Below are 20,203 nucleotides of genomic sequence, written 5' to 3'. Positions count from 1 at the left end.
AAACTGATATATTGGAGAGGGAAAGGGGTTTGTAGGTATTGCACAGTTCTTTTGCTTCTGAATTAGTTATTTTACAAAACAAACGTTGGTCTCCTGGTTAATGTACACGGTAGCTAATCTGTGACTTTATGAAACCATAGAATTTTTATCTGATCTACATGCAAAACAAATTGAGATATTTGTGTTATGTGTATCCCTGTTCCAAGAAGAAAGATCCATTCATCTGTCCATCCACACAATTGGAACTATAGAGAAAAACAATCATCACGCTGTACATTGTTACCGCACAATCCTATAGGATGTAGACAGAAACACTTAAAATTCATTTCATCATTATTCATTCATTCTCAAGTTAATAATCACTTGCGTTGTTCACATGAATACAAAACCATATGTGCAAATAGTATAAAGACACGATGCTGGGGCAGAATTCCATGCCCAGCAAGTCATGTGCTGTTAGCGCGTGGTGGCCCTTTAGCGACGTATACTGTATCGGCATTCGTGACCCACTCCTGTATTTCCGGGATAAAGCCGAATCCCGTCTTCTTGGAGGTTACGGAAAGGGGCGAATGGTGGCGATTGACTGTAATGTATTATTCACTGTTAGTAGGGACTCGCATGGCAACAGGCCATCAGCAAACACTGTTGGCGACTGAACGAATCTGGTGGTCAGGCTTGCTGAAATGAATGATTTTAGGGTGTCATCCTTCATCGATTGTTGCTCATTATATCAATCACACGATTGCCTGATTCAGAGTCGATTCAACACAGACCGCCGTCATAGTCATGCGTCCCCCAACCTCACTTCCCCCGAAAATAAACAAAGAAAAAAGCCGACAACCCCTAAACAACAACAAACACACAAACAAAAACAAACTTATTCAAATAAATAAATAATGTTTGCTTAGATGCGTTTGGAATGCTTAGTACCTCTGCCTTTTTTCTCATGGGTAATTTTGTTGACATAGAACAGGTAAGCATAAGAGTGAATGAGTTTAGTTTTACGCCGCACTCAGAAATATTCCAGCTTTATGGCGGCGACATAAGAAATGATCATTGTTCAATATATTTAGTGGGTGTACATGGTCCCTGCCTTTGCATAAAACAAATGATAACCAATGTTGGAAAGTGTAAATCATTCGGATATCGGAAAGGTTTTTTTTTAAATGAATAAATAGAAAACGAAATCGGAATCAGAGACGATTTCAGGGCATAAACAACCAAAATAAAGAGGATATTTAAATAAAATAATTGGACTTTATTGGGTCAACATAAAATATTAAATTATTAAAATATCAATTTTTGTTAATAACAACATTGGTCATAGTGACAGACACAAATATATTTCATGTGTTAGCCTACTATGTAGACTATTTGCCAACTGACCCGAGCATTCACGTTGTTTTGGGTGATGTCACCATTTAACCCGTTTAACCAGCCTCGACTCTGCAAAACTGCCACGCTGGTTTATTGAGGCCCACGCACCTGTTTTGGTTTTCACAGTTTCGCATGAAATGAAGTAGCTTTAGATATCCAATATCGACTTGACAAGACATAAATACTATTTTGTTATCATATTGTATATTTTTTATGTTTGGGAACAGAATCAGCTCAGAGAAGTCAAAATACACATCAAATACGAAACCAAACTGAAAAAGCTGTTCTATTAATAGTTGTGACAGGTGAGTGTGCGACTTCCGTGCCCATTTCTCATAAAACTCAAATAAATGTGCCATCTTTTACCCAGCCAGTGTATGTTGCTAAGTCTAATGTCATCACTGTACTACGTCATCAGCAGTAAGTGACAATTACGTACTTTTAATCGACGATCGCATTCAAATCCCTGCCACAAGCAAAGATCAACAGGAGCCCCAGATTCTCGGGTCCAATGTCGTACTATGTTTTCCCACGACAGACAACAATAACAACCATTGCCCTCACGTCTGTCCGTGTAAATATTTTGCATTTACTTTGTATTATGTAGAATGACAAGGTTGGTTCTTTTTCAGAATGATTCACAGATTGCAAACGTGGACTTGATTTCCAAGAAACTCATTATTGGACGTTTTGATTGAGACGTTATTTCCTGATTTGATGTGACATCATAACCGAAGCTTGTACCAAGTATGGCCAGCGCAATGAACTCTTCAGCTCAAGATGAGCATTATGATTACATTTGGAAAGGTAACGAATGAAGACTTATCAAGTACTATGTTGATATATTTGTAGATACTGAGTCAGATGAGACTTAAAATTACCAAAGAGTTCATTATTACCATGACAACTGTTAATAGAATGTTATCATGATCGATGTGTTCATCTTCATTACCAGTGACAATGCTCAACTGTATCAGTGTACAAATACTGACCACTGGAAAGTTTGGGTACGAAGAGGTTGTCATGTAGATTTTTCCATGACACTCTGGTCCTACCATTAATCATGTTGATAGGCAATTGAAAGTGTTTGGGCAACTTCAATATTTTTGTGCATATCGGTTTCACATTTATTACTCATATTGATGTCAGTTATGAAATATAGAAATATCTAAAAAACAACCCAGTTTCATAGACATTTATTATGATCATTAACTCACCAAAAATATGTGTAATTGTAAACAACAATGTGAAATCAGTTTCAACTTTCATGTTTAGCTCAATAATTCAATACAAGCTGCGTCACTTCTTTTAGTTAATGGAGTGGTGGAAAGTCCAATAACAAAAATAACTTGTTTCCTTGTCTCAACAAAGGCCTTGGTTCCATTCCCTACATGTGTACAGTGTGTGAAGCCTATTACTGGCGTCCACCAGGAATGGCTAAAATGATAGATCACCTTAGGTGTTGCCGATGGGAAGATTCATTCTACAGTTTATCAATAATGAAAATTGTGTCATCAATGATACGTTACATAAACAACTGTGATTTAAATTAAGTTTTAATTTACACACACAATATACACACAGTTGTGCCTTTGTGCATGGGCCGCTTTGTAATTATGTTCAGAATGCTGTTTTTGTCAGTAATCCATGTGTAGATGTGTCAACACTCACCAGTTAAGTGATATATGTTGATTTCTTTTGGACTTTTTTCTTATTGAACAATATTTCAGCTGACATGGTAATTGATTATCAATCTCTATGATCTGTTACTGTAATTTTTGTATTTGTTTACAACTTTTCATTGGGTGCAATCAATGGAATGTCTGTCCTGAGAGTGGAACTTGAAGCATGGTGTCTCAGTGGGCTATGACTATGAGTGTCCATGAGATGTTCTGTTGCCATGTGACACATTTATTCTGTCATGTGATGCATTTGTTGTTGCCATGTTTCAGTTGTTCTGTTGTCATGTGTTGCCATGTGTTGCAACCATTCTGTTGTCATGTTGCTTTGTTTTGCTGTTGCTAAGTGTTGCAGTTCTGTTGTCCTGTGTTGCAGTTGGTCTGTTGTCATGTTGCTCTTGTCCTGTGTTGCAGTTGGTCTGTTGCTGTTGCTGTTGTTCTGTTATGTTGCAGTTGTCCTGTGTTGCAGTTGTTCTGTTGTCATGTCGCTGCTGTTGTCCTGTGTTGCAGTTGGTCTGTTGTCCTGCTTGCAGTTCTGTTGTTGGGTTGCAGTTGTTCTGTTGTCATGTTGCTGTTGTCCTGTGTAGCAGTTGTTCTGTTGTTGTCCTTTGTTGCAATTGGTCTGTTGTTGGGTTGCAGTTGTTCTGTTGTCATCTTACTGTTGTCCCATGTTGCAGTTGATCTGTTGTCCTGTGTTGCAGTTGGTCTGTTGTCATGTTGCTGTTGTCCTGTGTTGTTTGTCTGTTGTCCTGTGTTGCAGTTGGTCTGTTGTCATGTTGCAGTTGTCCTGTGTTGCAGTTGGTCTGTTGTCATGTTGCTGTTGTCCTGTGTTGTAGTTGTTCTGTTGTCCTGTGTTGCAGTTGGTCTGTTGTTGTGTTGCTGTTGTCCTGTGTTGCAGTTGGTCTGTTGTTGTGTTGCAGTTGTCCTGTGTTGCAGTTGGTCTGTTGTCATGTTGCTGTTGTCCTGTCCCTTGCTGCAGTTGATCTGTTGTCCTATGTTGCAGTTGGTCTGTTGTCATGTTGCTGTTGTCCTGTGTTGCAGTTGGTCTGTTGTTGTGTTGCAGTTGTCCTGTGTTGCAGTTGGTCTGTTGTCATGTTGCTGTTGTCCTGTGTTGCAGTTGTTCTGTTGTCCTGTGTTGCAGTTGGTCTGTTGTCATGTTGCTGTTGTCCTGTGTTGCAGTTGGTCTGTTGTCATGTTGCTGTTGTCCTGTGTTGTAGTTGTTCTGTTGTCCTGTGTTGCAGTTGGTCTGTTGTCATGTTGCTGTTGTCCTGTGTTGCAGTTGGTCTGTTGTCATGTTGCAGTTGTCCTGTGTTGCAGTTGGTCTGTTGTTGTGTTGCAGTTGTCCTGTGTTGCAGTTGGTCTGTTGTCATGTTGCTGTTGTCCTGTGTTGCAGTTGTTCTGTTGTCCTGTGTTGCAGTTGGTCTGTTGTTGTGTTGCAGTTGTCCTGTGTTGCAGTTGGTCTGTTGTCATGTTGCTGTTGTCCTGTGTTGCAGTTGGTCTGTTGTTGTGTTGCTGTTGTCCTGTGTTGCAGTTGTTCTGTTGTCCTGTGTTGCAGTTGGTCTGTTGTCATGTTGCTGTTGTCCTGTGTTGCAGTTGGTCTGTTGTCGTGTTGCTTTGTTGTCCTGTGTTGTAGTTGTTCTGTTGTCCTGTGTTGCAGTTGGTCTGTTGTCATGTTGCAGTTGTCCTGTGTTGCAGTTGTTCTGTTGTCCTGTGTTGCAGTTGTCCTGTTGTCATGTGTTGCAGTTGTCCTGTGTTGCATGTTGCTGTTGTCCTGTGTTGCAGTTGTCCTGTGTTGCAGTTGCTGTTGTCATGTTGCTGTTGTCCTGTGTTGCAGTTGTTCTGTGTCCTGTGTTGCAGTTGGTCTGTTGTCATGTAGTTGCAGCTGTCCTGTTGTTGCAGTTGTTCTGTTGTCAGTTTGTCGCTGTTCTGTTGTCCTGTGTTGCAGTTGGTCTGTTGTCATGTTGCTGTTGTCCTGTTTTGCAGTTGTTCTGTTGTCCTGTGTTGCAGTTGGTCTGTTGTTGTGTTGCAGTTGTCCTGTGTTGCAGTTGGTCTGTTGTCATGTTGCTGTTGTCCTGTGTTGCAGTTGGTGAGTTGTCAGTTCATCTGTTGTCATGTTGCTGTTGTCCTGTTGCAGTTGGTCTGTTGTCCTGTGTTGCAGTTGTTCTGTTGTCCTGTGTTGCAGTTGGTCTGTTGTCATGTTGCTGTTGTCCTGTGTTGCAGTTGGTCTGTTGTTGTGTTGCAGTTGTCCTGTGTTGTTGCAGTTGGTCTGTTGTCATGTTGCTGTTGTCCTGTGCTGCAGTTGATCTGTTGTACTATGTTGCAGTTGGCCTGTTGTCATGTTGCTGTTGTCCTGTGTTGCAGTTGGTCTGTTGTTGTGTTGCAGTTGTCCTGTGTTGCAGTTGGTCTGTTGTCCTGTTGCTGTTGTCCTATGTTGCAGTTGATCTGTTGTCATGTGTTGCAGCAGTTGGTCTGTTGTCCTGTTGCTGTTGTCCTGTGCTGCAGTTGGTCTGTTGTCATGTGTTGCAGTTGGTCTGTTGTTGTGTTGCTGTTGTCCTGTGCTGCTGTTGGTCTGTTGTTGTGTTGCTGTTGTCATGTGTAGCAGTTGGTCTGTTGTCATGTGTTGCCAAGTGTTGCTGTTGTCATGTGTAGCAGTTGGTCTGTTGTCATGTGTTGCCAAGTGTTGTTGTTGTCATGTGTAGCAGTTGGTCTGTTGTCTTGTTGTTGCCAAGTGTTGCTGTTGTCATGTGTTGCAGTTGATCTGTTGTCATGTTGCCTTGTTTTGTTGCAATGCTGCCGTGTGTTTGAGATGTTCGTTCATCATGTTTTTCAGTTGTTCTGGTTGGAGACAGTGGAGTGGGAAAGACTAATCTACTATCTCGGTTCACCAGGAACGAGTTCAATGCGGAGAGCAAGAGCACAATAGGAGTGGAGTTTGCAACAAGGTAGGCACATCACTGATGACAAGAAAATACTGAAATGAAGAATAGTTTTGCCACAGGTTATACCAAAGAAATAAATGTTTGATAGACATGCTGGACTATGTCAAGAAATGACCGCTGACAGAAAACAAAATTATTGGATTGTTAGCTCCCTCTTTCAGCAGTGTTCGGTGACAAGAAATTGTGTGGAGAATGCAATCCTCCTATATCGCAATACCTACTGGCAAACAAGGATAAGTTGAGCACTGACCTAACAATTGACCCGTATTAGCATGTATGAGTGCCGCCCACTGGTGCTTGCCATTGTTAGCGAAGGGGCCCCAGGTTGTCCGCGATCAAGTGTAGTGTTACATGCTACACCGACCTGAGAGTTTTATGAGCAAGGCATGTGAAGCTACGCGTGGAATCAATTATAATCGTCATGCAATGCACATGCACTGGCCTACATCTGCTCTACCTTTTCCTCATTGCCGAAACCAAAAGGTTCTCTGTGCCAGTTCAACTTACCCTTGTTTGCCAGTAGAGTTGCCCATCCAAATATATTAGTCTTGCAAAGTCATTGAAAACATTTGCAAAATCTCCAAGCCTCCTACCCATTAATCTTTGAAAAACCCATGATTCCTGCTACCAATATATCGTAAGCATGTGTTTGTGGAAAGATGAATAGATTCTGTCATAACCAGAACCTCCCATCACAAACACAAGTTCATGTTGTTCAAAATTGACAAAAATCAGATTAACATCAGGGGGAAAAATCCAAATTAGGAGTCACTGATTAGGAAATTTGGAGATGCCTTTAATGTGTGGGGTAGTCTAGTGGTTAAACCTCTTCCCCTGGCATGTGTTTCTTCTAGACAGAACTCAGTCATGTTATGGCGATCAGTGGCGTAGTCCATGCTTCCCTCGTTGACAGCGGACAAGCTAGCCATTAAATCGATTGTGTTAACATCAACACAAGTCCCGGTACATGGGGATGTTTGAAGCCCATTTGCTTGTGTTAGTCAAGTTGATGTTGCTGGAATTTTCTGATTGCTAGAAAGAAGGGAGAAATTCAATTCAGTCAGTCCGCTAGTCAGTCCATAAAATGTTTTAAGAGCTTTACTAGAACAGAATGAATGTTGTAACACTGATTGAACAACAGTGAACCAATGAGCCATGAAACAGTGTGATTTACCATGAGACTATTTGTGTATGTACAGTGTCTAGTTACGTAAGTGGATCAGGTAGTGAAAACACTGGCCAATAGGGCAGCAACGAAAAACACTATATGACAGGGATTTACGGAGACGTGTATGAATTCCTGTAAGTCCTATACGCATAAACATTGACAATGGACGCAATGAAATTTATTAGCGCGTCCACATGGATGCAGAAAAAATCGAAATACTTTTTGTAAATATTTCGATCCAGTAACAATAAGTAATCAATGAGTCTGCTACTAGCCGGGTTATGGTATCATTTGCAATTTAATTGCTGTAATAATGTCATGATCATGATACACAATGCAAGAACAGTAACTGAATTACGAAAGTATCACAACATAGTATTAATAATAATATTTAAGTGTCTGGGACCCCCATTTTGTAGTCCAGGACCCCTGAAAATGACGAGTATGAGTCCCAGGGACCCTCAAACACAGGATTCATTGTAAATCTCTGCTAAAAAGCGAAAATATGTTTTACGATTATATAGTATTTATTCTAATAATACATATTCATGATTACTTTATGGTTAATATCTTGGAGTAAGAATAACAAATGTGTAATGTACTTGCTTAAGTTGAAACATTTAAATGATATTTATTATTCAGAAAAGCAATACAGCGTGAAAAAATAAGTGAGTGAGTTTAGTTTTAAGAGAAACACTTTATATATTTTCTTTGTTAAGTAGATGTGTTGTTTGATGTAGATCCTAACACCGTTATCAAACAAATGATACACAATGTGCACAAGGAGAATTCTAATTCAACTTAGTATGTCACCACGAGTTCTGATTGGTCAATGCTATAAATTTCTGACCGTATAATCAGCATATCACGGTTAGCAATTTGAAAACCGATTCACCTAAACCTTTGAATGTATCCCTACACTATTGGGGTAAGCTGTTTCTAGCAGGACATTGTCATTTGCAGAAGCCATTGGTCAATTAACTCCCCCTATCCAGCTAAAATGGGTGGGAATGTGTGTTAAAAAAGACAAAAGCGGTATCATAAATTAATTTTAAGTTCAAACAACTTACTGCATAACGGCTGTTGACCCAACACTGTTAGATCATGAAACAAGGTTTATGGCGTCATTATGGGCGTGGCGTCACCTGCTATGATCGATCATTTGACAACAGAACTGATAATGGCCGTGGTTGAGGAATCAGCGGGCTGCTCATTTCTGTAACTTTGAGGGCGGTTTCATCATAATACCGTCCATTTTATCTATAATACTATGATCTATTCATCATTGTCAAATTTAGTCTGTGTGCACATAAAAACGTGTGTAGTTTGAAAAGGGAACTACTTTCTCTGGCGATGGTTTAAGTTGAAGGAGTGATATGATTAACCTTTGACCTAGAGGAACTTTGACCTGGTTTAAATAATGAATTTCTTTCCACGAAAAAACAGCGTAAAGCGAGTTGATTAGATGGGGATAAGTTGTACTGTGTTTGGCCGCTAGAAGAATTTAGCTATATCGGTGGTTATAAGCCGCATGAAATTTACGGGCTATACGCGTAAATTTCACGACTTCTGGCCGCCGATATAACTAAATTTGCGGCTTATAACCACCGTATACGTCCCCAATTCGTCAAACACAGTACAGTTATCCCCTGAATATATGTATTATACATGACAGGTATATGGGTTTATACAATAGAAGAGGTTGATATACGGTGTGTTGACATAATGAGGCTTGTTGTTCTATTGTATAAACCCATATACCCGCCATGTATATATTTCTCCTTGTGTATAAGGTTGTGTATCATTTGCTTGATAATGGTGTTGGGATCTACACAAACGCCGCGATCTACTACTGCAACAAAGAAAGGGTCTACCCATATGAAGTGTTCCTCTTCATCCCACCTGCTTCTAAATGCATCTAAAATGAGATAAGGTTTATATCGCTTTTAGCAATATTCCTGCAATATCAAGGCGGGTTGGGGGGTGACATCAGAAATGGGCTTCACACATTGTACCCATGTGGGGAATCGAACCCGGGCTTTCAGCGTGACGATCGAAGGCTTGAACCACTATGCCACTCCACTGCCCCACTTGAAAAAACCACAAGACAAGCCACTGCTTGATTATAAATATTGGATTCTAGTGATCATGGATAATGAATTGAATTCATGAAGGGATATGGTTCGATTTATAGAATATGCGAGTGAATTATAATAGGACCAGTGGCTAACCATATTTCATTGATTTTATTTATTTATTTATTTTATTATTGGATATTTATATAGCGCACATATCCACACACTAGTACATGCTCAAGGCGCTTGTATTTTTTCCCGCGATCAGTGGATGTTAATCTCAACGGCACATCTTATTATCAATCTCAGCTTCCTGGGGAACATACAACTCTTGCAATTTTCTGCTGATTTCCGCTGTTTTTATTTTAAATTGATCAATTCCTGAATCGTCTAAACCCTCCACCGATAAAACCACAATAACATTGCAGCTGAAATTTGATTTTCCTGTTGCCATCCCAGATATATTACGCTGCCCTGTCCTTTGCAATGTTGTCAAATAGTCGGTCAGCTTGACGACAGACAGTTTGATCCATGTGTTGTGTATTATCCAGTTACAGAGCAACCAGACCTCGTGAATCCATAACACTGCTTATCTTCTTTCAAAACATTGTCGTAACCTTTGTGACAACAACTTCAACGTAAGCGTTCATCACCTGATTGACCCATATTGTTGAAGTGTGTTAAATCTGAATTTGGGAAAAGTTAAGTGACACAAACTCTATATTGTTAAAACTTATCCCTTCTCACTAAGGGTGACTGACTGACTGACTGACTGAGTTTAGTTTTTCGCGCTTTTAGCAATATTTCAGCAACATCAATGGGAGGGTTCACCAGAAATGGGCTTAACACATTGTGCCCATGTGGGGAATCGAACCCGGTCTTCGGCGTGACGAGCCAACGCTTTAACCACTAGGCTACCCAATCCCTCACTAAGGGTGACTATTGAGGGGAAACAACTATTGCGATAGCGATAGTCTATTATTGCGACCAACTATTGCAGTACTATTGCAATAGTTTTTCTCTCCTTGAATTGTCTCATTTGAAGTCATTTCCCAAATGAATGAATAGAAATAAAAACAAGCTGAAATAGTCTCAGTCTCTTTTGATAACTGACAAGAAACATTGATACAGATATTTGAAGTGGTGACACAAATTACTATTTCTTTATGTTTTGTTGGTGGTCTATGTTAGAGCTGTGTATCGTGGGCCTAAGTGGCTTAAAATGATATATCCCCGATACCAGTTTAATGGGCTTAGACGATATATCATGAAAGTATTGTTCAAGGAACCTGCAAGACGATTATCATCAACGATACAATGGTGCCAATACGGTACGTATCCCGATACTTTACAGGTTCTAAAAACAGAACATATATGATAGATAAAATGACTGAATCTTTATTTGTTATACAGGAGAACTTGAAAAGCTGTTCATCTAATAAAGTTTCAGCATTTAATGCTTAAGAAAGTACAGTCAAACATATTCAGTATACCTTGATCTAACATATATAAGTTTGAAACTGAACTTTACCTTGGCAAGTGTTTCTGCACCACTTCTTTTCACAAACAATTCAATGTAATTTATTTCAGAATTCAGAATCACTGAAAAAATTCTTAAGTCTGCTTTCTAATTTTTATCTCCCCTTTGTTCTCTTTCTTAACAAAGCTAAGACATCGTTCATACTTGTTGATAAATGGGGTTATTTGTCAAACAACTGAAACATATTTCAGTTACTTGAAGACAAGTATTCTACAGTCCTCAGAGTTTGAAAAATGTTCACTCTTTCACTTAAACACCAACTCCTTTGTTCATGTAACAAAGATAAGAGACACAAACAATTCCTATAAGGTTCAATTTGTTTTAAAATTTTTGAAGAATTTCAAAGAGACTCCTTCCTATTCCTAATGCAATAGGTAGTATTTTAGTTGTATGGGGACATATCGTCTCTTGTGGCGATACATCGATGTATCGTGGACCCTCGCGATATAAATATCCTGATATATTGCCTAAATGTGTTTTGTATCGATGCACTCATATCGCGTAGTTGACGATGCACACATTGATACTATCGATTAATCGTATACACCACTAGTAATGGTATATGTCTCTAAAATATTATAATAAGCATGTATCTTCCCAAATAGATTGTGGATAACAGGGCTTTACCTCGACTCACAAACATGGATGTCCTGGACACCCCTAATTATTTGTTTACGGGTCCCTACGGACAACATGAGAGTCCTGTAAAGTAACGATGTGGAAAACTGAAAGTTTGATAATTTCTTCAGTCTGGAATGAATCATTGATATTAATGATAATATGGACTGATGGATGAAATGATGCACGGAACTGCTCTGAAACTCAGTAACAGACAATATTGTGAACATTGTTATTCTTTTATTGTATTCATGCTGAGACAGACAATTTTGTGTGATGCATTACATGCCGGGGGATATAGTCGACGGCTCGTCCGTCCGTAGTCATTTTGTTTCCGGAGCATAACTCACAAACCGTTCAATATTTTTCAGCAAAACTTGGTAGATATATCAAACAGAACCTAAGGTGGTGCCTTTTGCTATTTACAGATTTTTGGCATTTTTATTTTTCTCGGTTTCCATGGAAACGGTTTGGACTTAGTCTTAAGAGAATGGGGTGGGCTTCGTTTCCGGAGCATAACTCAAAACCCGTTCAATATTTTTCTGCAAAAATTTGTAGATATATGAAAACAAAACCTAAGGTGGTGCCTTTTGCTATTTACATATTTTGGGCATTTTTATTTTTCATGGTTTCCATGGAAACGATTTGGACTCAAAAGAGAGGGGTGGGCTTCATTTCCAGAGCACAACTGGAAAACTTTTTGATATCTTTCAGCCAAACTTGACAGATATATGAGGCAGGTCCCAAAGAGATGCCTTTTACTATATGCAGATTTTTGGCATTTTTATTTTTCCCTGTTTCTATGGAAACAATTCGGACTTAGTCTCAAAAGGAAGGGGTGGGCTTCGTTTCCGGAGCACAACTCGAAAACCGTTCAATATCTTTCAACAAAACTTAGCAGATATATGAGACAGATCCCAAAGTGGTGCCTTTTGATATTTGCAGATTTTTGTCATTTATATTTTTCCTATGGAAATGATTTGGACTCAGACTTTAAGTAACTGTCAGATGATTTGTTCTCAAGAATAAAAATGTTTGAAAAATGTATGAGTGTGTTTGTTTTATATTTAATTGATATTTAGGAGTGATCTTTGTATGAGTTCCTGGGTTGTAGACAGTGTACTTCCCAAGGAGTCATGGTCCATATTACTTGGGCACTCACTATTCATTCAATTTTTTGCTTGAATTTCTGGAATAACTCTTAATCCATTAGATTTATGTGAATTCTGATGGCAAAAATGAAATCGGGGGTTCCAATTACTCTCTGTACCAAATTTTGTTTGAATACACCAAAAACCAGCAATGTTGTGGGAAAGTTAAGATATTTTTGGTGAAAATGGCGGTCCGCGAGTAGAATGCCAGCTATCAGACAATGTTATATATAATCAGTTATCTGTAATATGAAAAAATCATGTGGTATAGCTACTGAAAGAAACAACCAAACAATTACCAAAGTCAAAGATGTGTTGTGGGTACAGTGAATAATATTTTGCGTTGAATTGTTTTTCATTGTTTTTCTACATTTGTGCGCACTGAATGCACATTTGCAGGTCGTGTTAAACCCTGGGGTAAAATGTTGTGGTGAGCGCTTTGAGCATATCCCTGTGACGTGGAAAGGCGCTATATAAATGGCCTATTATTATTATTATAATATGGTCCTTGTGTGATGGAGATATTTGTGTTTCAGGAATGTTACGATCAAGGGAAAGACTGTACGGGCACAAATCTGGGACACGGCCGGACAAGAGCGGTACAGAGCCATCACTAGCGTGTGAGTATATCAATACTAACTATAATACTCAATTTATTAACAGTATTATTCCTGAGGTGAAGAAATCGAAAGTTGGAGTCTGTCAAAGATGTAAGATGTTCGCCATTAACATTTTTTACTACTAGACCAGTGGGTAAGTCTCTAGACCTGACCTAATATCAACTAGACCACATTGTTGGAAGACAAAACAAGGTTATTTTTGTTATCAGCAGGTTTATAGTGTATTCTAGAAGACTGACTGACTGACTGAGTTTGGTTTTACGCCACTTTTAGCAATATTCCAGCAACATCACGGCGGGGTACACCAAAAATTGGCTTCACACATTGTACCCATGTGGGGATTCGAACCCAGGTCTTCGGCGTGACGAGCCAACGCTTTAACCACTAGGCTTCCCCACCGCACTTTTCTAGAAGAGCAAGCTTTATCAAACACAAAACTATGTGATAATTGTTGTTTTCTTTTTTCCATTATGAATACTGACTGACTGACTGAGTTTGGTTTTACGCCGCTTTTAGCAATATTCCAGCAACATCATGGCGGGGGACACCAGAAATGGGCTTCACACCTTGTATATTATGAATACTGTACACCTTAACTTTTGATTTTCCTGAAGAACGTTTATCATTAAAGAGTAGCTTTTATGGTCTTTTTGCCCTTAAATAAGCTCAATAACAGTCTCTATGATGCTCATTATAATAGATGATGCTGTGCAAGATGTAAAACCCCGAAAATGAACAAATACAGTGATTTGAAACAGCATTCATGAAATATCTACAGGACCAGTCAGGCTAGCCAGACACGATTTTATCTAGACTGGACCAGCTGTTTACAAGACAATGTCGTTTGGACGTGCCTGAGTGTCGAACAGTAGAGAGATTGGTGCCCTCTGATGATGCATAGTATCATAGACCAGAGTTTACACCAAAGGGAATCTTTTTCTGAGGACAGTCGAGACTGGTATTCCTTTGCACTGACGTTCTATATTTATTATTCGATTGTTGAAGAAACAACTGAGGAATAACAATGAACCGGTATTAGACATTGCTTAATTCTCACTTGTTACATTACTGACCTTCTCTCAATGTACATTGCCCTCGTTACATTACCGACCTCTCTATGCATTACCGACCTTCTCTCTATGTACATTGCCCTCGTTACATTACCGACCTTCTCTCTATGTACATTGCCCTCGTTACATTACCGACCTTCTCTCTATGTACATTGCCCTCGTTACATTACCGACCTTCTCTCTATGTACATTGCCCTCGTTACATTACCGACCTTCTCTCTATGTACATTGCCCTCGTTACATTACCGACCTCTCTATGCATTACCGACCTTCTCTCATTGCCTCTGTATGTTGCCCTCTCTATGCATTACCGACCTTCTCTCTATGTACATTGCCCTCGTTACATTACCGACCTTCTCTCTATGTACATTGCCCTCGTTACATTACCGACCTCTCTATGCATTACCGACCTTCTCTCTATGTACATTGCCCTCGTTACATTACCGACCTTCTCTCTATGTACATTGCCCTCGTTACATTACCGACCTTCTCTCTATGTACATTGCCCTCGTTACATTACCGACCTTCTCTCTATGTACATTGCCCTCGTTACATTACCGACCTTCTCTCTATGTACATTGCCCTCGTTACATTACCGACCTTCTCTATGTACATTGCCCCTCGTTTATACATTACCGACCTTCTCTCTATGTACATTGCCCTCGTTACATTACCGACCTTCTCTCTATGCATGTTACCCTCGTTACATTACCGACCTTCTCTCTATGTTACCCTCATTTCATTACCGACTCTCTCTCTATGTACATTGCCCTCGTTACATTACCGACCTCTCTATGCATTACCGACCTTCTCTCTATGTACATTGCCCTCGTTACATTACCGACCTTCTCTCTATGCATGTTGCCCTCGTTACATTACTCGACCTTCTCTCTATGTATGTTGCCCTCGTTACATTACCGACCTTCTCTCTATGTACATTGCCCTCGTTACATTACCGACCTTCTCTCTATGTACATTGCCCTCGTTACATTACCGACCTCTCTATGCATTACCGACCTTCTCTCTATGTACATTGCCCTCGTTACATTACCGACCTTCTCTCTATGCATGTTGCCCTCGTTACATTACCGACCTTCTCTCTATGTTACCCTCATTTCATTACCGACCTTCTCTCTATGTACATTGCCCTCGTTACATTACCGACCTCTCTATGCATTACCGACCTTCTCTCTATGTACATTGCCCTCGTTACATTACCGACCTTCTCTCTATGCACATTGCCCTCGTTACATTACGGACCTTCTCTCTATGTTACCCTCGTTTCATTACCGACCTTCTCTCTATGTACATTGCCCTCGTTACATTACCGACCTTCTCTCTATGCATACATTGCCCTCGTTACATTACCGACCTTCTCTCTATGTACATTGCCCTCGTTACATTACCGACCTTCTCTCTATGCATGTTGCCCTCGTTACATTACCGACCTTCTCTCTATGCCTGTTACCCTCGTTACATTACCGACCTTCTCTCTATGTACATTGCCCTCGTTACATTACCGACCTTCTCTCTATGCCTGTTACCCTCGTTACATTACCCACCTTCTCTCTATGCCTGTTGCCCTCGTTACATTACCGACCTTCTCTCTATGCATGTTGCCCTCGTTACCGACCTCTCTATGCATTACCGACCTTCTCTCTATGTACATTGCCCTCGTTACATTACCCACCTTCTCTCTATGCCTGTTACCCTCGTTACATTACCGACCTTCTCTCTATGCATGTTGCCCTCGTTACATTACCCACCTTCTCTCTATGCCTGTTACCCTCGTTACATTACCGACCTTCTCTCTATGCATGTTGCCCTCGTTCCATTACTGACCTTCTTGTCCTTCTGTTCATCCAGATATTATCGGGGAGCCGTAGGGGCGCTGGTCCTGTATGACATCACAAAGCCCCAGTCTTTCCAGAACCTGGACAAATGGTTTCAGGAACTGAAGGATCATGCGGACCCCACGGCCTGCATCATGCTGGTCGGCAACAAGACCGACCTGCGACATCTCCGGGCTGTTACCATGGAGGAAGGCAGGACAGTTGCAGGTAGACCATCTTCTCTTGTCTTCAGAGTTCATTCGTAACTAGTCCCCTCTTTCCGCGACCTACAAGAAGACTCGTACCTTGCCAAGAATCGTGGTAAACCAATCAAATCGCGCATAGCAAAACACATTTTGAAGCATAAAAATGAAGGTACTGTCAAACTTTGAAAACTATGCAAAGCACAATCTAAACTTAAAACATTGAGCTAAAGGATCAGCAACTTTCAACTCTGAAACATATTTACGAAGGGAATGACGGGATATGGGATATACTAGGAGTAGCCATGTTTGGAAATTCAGAGTTATCTTTCCTGGGAAATAGTACTAGACTATTTTCATCTCCGTGCCCCTTTGCACTTAGACAAGGCCCAGTCATGAACATGGCCACGAGGGGGGATACGAGTTGGCATCCGGCTTGCAGGAATGACACGAGTAATTGCAAATGTTCTGAGTTGTGTCCCTTTACTGGTTTAGACGGGGCACCAGCTCCTTACTGGCACAAGACTTTCTGGTTGATCTCACAGTAACCTTGCTGTTATTCGTGTGGAACAGGCCATTGCAAGAAACTTGAAATTTGATGTCTGATTCCAAATGTAGAGACATTTTTTTAATTGGCGTATGTCTTTAGGATGCCATCTTTGGGATTTTGAAAGAGATCTCCGACTAGTTTACTATTTATTATCAATGTATACATTTGTGTTTAATGAGACTGATTCGAGATTAGGTCGACTGATGGAAAAGTAACCAAATTTTCCATACAAGTGAACATAATAGATTTCTAAAATAGAATCATGGTACAGGCAAATTTGACAATAATGGATTTAGACGAGAAATATGCATATATGCTTTAATAACTAATATGTAATTTTTGTGGTCCTTGTTTTTCAGAAAAGAATGGATATTCCTTCATCGAAACTTCAGCCCTAGATTCTACCAATGTGGGAGAAGCGTTTAATAATCTTATTGTTGGTAAGTAGGCTAGGTTACCCGGTTACCCGGTTACCATTGTACCTGAATACAGAGTTCAATAATGGTAGATGAAAAAGAATATCTTTCATCAAATTCTTTGTTCTGTGCCAATGTTTGTATAATGCAGGAATGTTTTTATAGTTAGGCCTTTTTTTTTAATTACTCCGTTTACAGATTTAACAAAAAAAGATATATTAGGTTGGTATGGAGGGGAAAAAAGGGGGTATGTGGAGATGTTTTGGCACACTTGAGTATACCGTTGTGTATGAGCTCTGGCCCCGATTTCTCGAAACAAACTTAAGTTTTTACTCAAATTTCAAACTGAGTTTGACAATTTGAAACAGCTGAATTTTTAACTCAACTGCATTTTTTAAATAAAAAAAGCCCAAACAACTTAGGTAATCTATTAACCAAACTCAAATTGTCTACTAAGTGTGAATTTAATATTGATTTCAGTTTATTTTGGGAAATGCATTTTCCTGCGTTTTCTCAAATTTGAGTCAAAACTCAGACTTAAGTTTGTTTCGAGAAATCGGGGCCAGAATATATGTGTGATCTTCTTTTGTAAAATAGTTTCAGGGAATATTTGCTAAGGTATAATTTGCTAGTTTTTACTTTTTATTTTTTTCACTTTCTTTGTTTTTTGTCAGGTCGGCGGCATAAAATGACATAAAATAAAATGCAAAAACAATTATTATTTTTCCAACTTTCTTTGCATTTTGGGTCTGCGGATCGGTAAACCAAGTATGAAAAGAGGGCCTTAAGATATGAATATTTCACAGTCTCATTAATGTGAGTGTCCTCCCTCCTAAGACTTGATGTCACATTCTTTGAACCTTCTAATCATCCTGGCACTGTCAAGAATCCCAGTTTGTTTGCAAATTGATCCAAACATTTAGACATGCATATTATATTTCTGTGTCTCAAAGACAAATATCATCACAGAGTTCCGAATGCAAACGGGGCGGTGATGAAAGCGTTCCAGTGTTGAAAGCGTTCTCGTGATGAAAACGTTCCAGTGTTGAAAGTGTTCTCGTGATGAAAACGTTCCAGTGTTGAAAGCGTTCTCGTGATGAAAGCTTTCCAGTGTTGAAAGTGTTCTCGTGATGAAAGCGCTCCAGTGTTGAAAGTGTTCTCGTGATGAAAGCTGTTCCAGTGTTGAAAGCGCTCCAGTGTTGGCGCTCTTGTGATGAAAACGTTCCAGTGTTGAAAGCGTTCTCGTGATGAAAACGTTCCAGTGTTGAAAACGCTCTCGTGATGAAAGCGTTCCAGTGTTGAAAGCATTCTCGTGTTGAAAGCATTCTCGTGATGAAAGCGTTCCAGTGTTGAAAGCGTTCTCGTGATGAAAGCGTTCCAGTGTTGAAAGCGTTTCAGTGTTGAAAGCGTTCTCGTGATGAAAACGTTCCAGTGTTGAAAGCGCTCTCGTGATGAAAACGTTCCAGTGTTGAAAGCGTTCTCGTGATGAAAGCGTTCTCGTGATGAAAGCGTTTGCTCGTCACGCTGAAGACCCAATTGTGAGGCCAATTTCGAAAAGTGGCGTAAAACCAAACTCACTCACTCACTCACTCATTCCAAATGCAAACACAAAATACATAATTATGTTGTTCATATTTTATGCAGCCAGTGTTTCGGAGCACCATGGCATCTACACTTGAAAGATTGTACTGATTGAATTGTTTCTTAAAGCTGGGGGCGGTGGGGTAGTCTAGTAGTTAAAGCATTCGCTAGTCACGCCAACGACACAGGTTCGATTCCCGACACGAGTCCGTGTGAAGCCCATTTCTGGTGTCCCCCCCCGTGATATTGTTGGACTATTGCTAAAAGCGGTGTCAAACCATACTCACGCACTCACTCACTCAGCAGCCATCTGATTGGCTGAAAATCCTGTATTTATATTGGATGGTCAATGTTCACTTTGTTAGGGCTTGGACGATACACTATGTCACGATACAATACGTATCATGATATTTTACCTGCGATACGATACGTATCACGATACATACACCTTGAAAGATTGACACTGTATTAAGATATAAAATGATATATTTCAAGGTATTTGTGTATAACAATAACACTACTGTAATAAACAAACAAGTAGCTCTATCATACTTGCGCATTTTTCTCCAAATAAGTATTGTCGTGTATTGTTTTGTATCGATACATCAGTCGACGATATGTAGCTGTATCAAACTTAAAGGTATAGTGATGTATCAGTGCATCAGTGAATCGTCCCAGCCCTACTTTATGTACACCTGGTATGACCTTCTGAGGGCTGTCATCAGTGGATTGTCATCAGTGGATTGTCATCTTAATGCACAGGTGTCATATCGAAATAAAAGATTTGATTGATTGGCACTTTTCAAATTTATTACAGAAAGCATTTTAATTTGCAGATATTTTCAAGATGCAGGTTGAAGAACTTGCCAACGCTGGTAACGCACCAGCCAATTCCCCCAAGCCTGATAATCACAGGTTAAACACAACAGAGGAAGCCGAACAGCAGCAGGGTTGCGGATGCTAGCTTCTCTCTCTTCCACAAGCAGGGATTGGTGTCAGACCATACAGGGTTGTCTCTCCTAGTGTTTCATTCGCCACCAGGGGGAGGTGTTGGCTGACTTGGAGCTTGGATTCAAGAGTCAGCTTTTAGAAGTTGCATATGTTTTGTCATCAGGTTGACCTGACCTTGACATTAGGTTGACCTGACCTTGTCTTTAGTTTGACCTGACCTTGTCAGTAGGTTGACCTGACCTTGACATTAGGTTGACCTGACCTTGTCTTTAGTTTGACCTGACCTTATCAGTAGGTTGACCTGACCATGTCCTCAGGTTGACCTGACCTTGTTGAAATTGCAATGTTGATGTCTTGGACAGACCTAATCAGTCTTTTGTTTAAAGTGGTGGGGCGATATGGGGGAGGTAGGAATAGGGTGGGATGGGGGGCT

General features: G+C 40.1%; 1 protein-coding gene across 2 annotated transcripts; it reads left to right on the top strand.

Moving 5' to 3' along the window:
* The first annotated feature begins 1,681 nt into the window (after positions 1-1,681).
* Positions 1,682-19,980, top strand: LOC124292319 (ras-related protein Rab-11B-like). Of its 2 annotated transcripts, XM_046729389.1 has the most exons (7): positions 1,682-1,797; positions 2,010-2,184; positions 5,887-5,998; positions 13,084-13,167; positions 16,104-16,297; positions 17,182-17,262; positions 19,656-19,980. In XM_046729389.1, exons 2-7 carry the CDS (start codon positions 2,127-2,129, stop codon positions 19,781-19,783), a joined length of 657 nt encoding a protein of 218 aa, XP_046585345.1. In that variant the 5' UTR covers positions 1,682-1,797; positions 2,010-2,126; the 3' UTR covers positions 19,784-19,980. The 2 variants fall into 2 exon arrangements, with proteins under 2 accessions (XP_046585345.1, XP_046585346.1); XM_046729390.1 differs by lacking the exon at positions 19,656-19,980 and having other exon boundaries at positions 17,182-17,270.
* Positions 19,981-20,203: the final 223 nt, after the last annotated feature.

Source organism: Haliotis rubra, unplaced genomic scaffold, assembly GCF_003918875.1.
Source record: "Haliotis rubra isolate DU_JTF1 unplaced genomic scaffold, ASM391887v1 Scf513, whole genome shotgun sequence".
In the NCBI taxonomy this organism is placed as follows: Eukaryota; Metazoa; Mollusca; class Gastropoda; order Lepetellida; family Haliotidae; genus Haliotis; species Haliotis rubra.
Note: the sequence above shows the minus strand (reverse complement) of the source record. Positions and strands in the feature narration are given on the sequence as shown.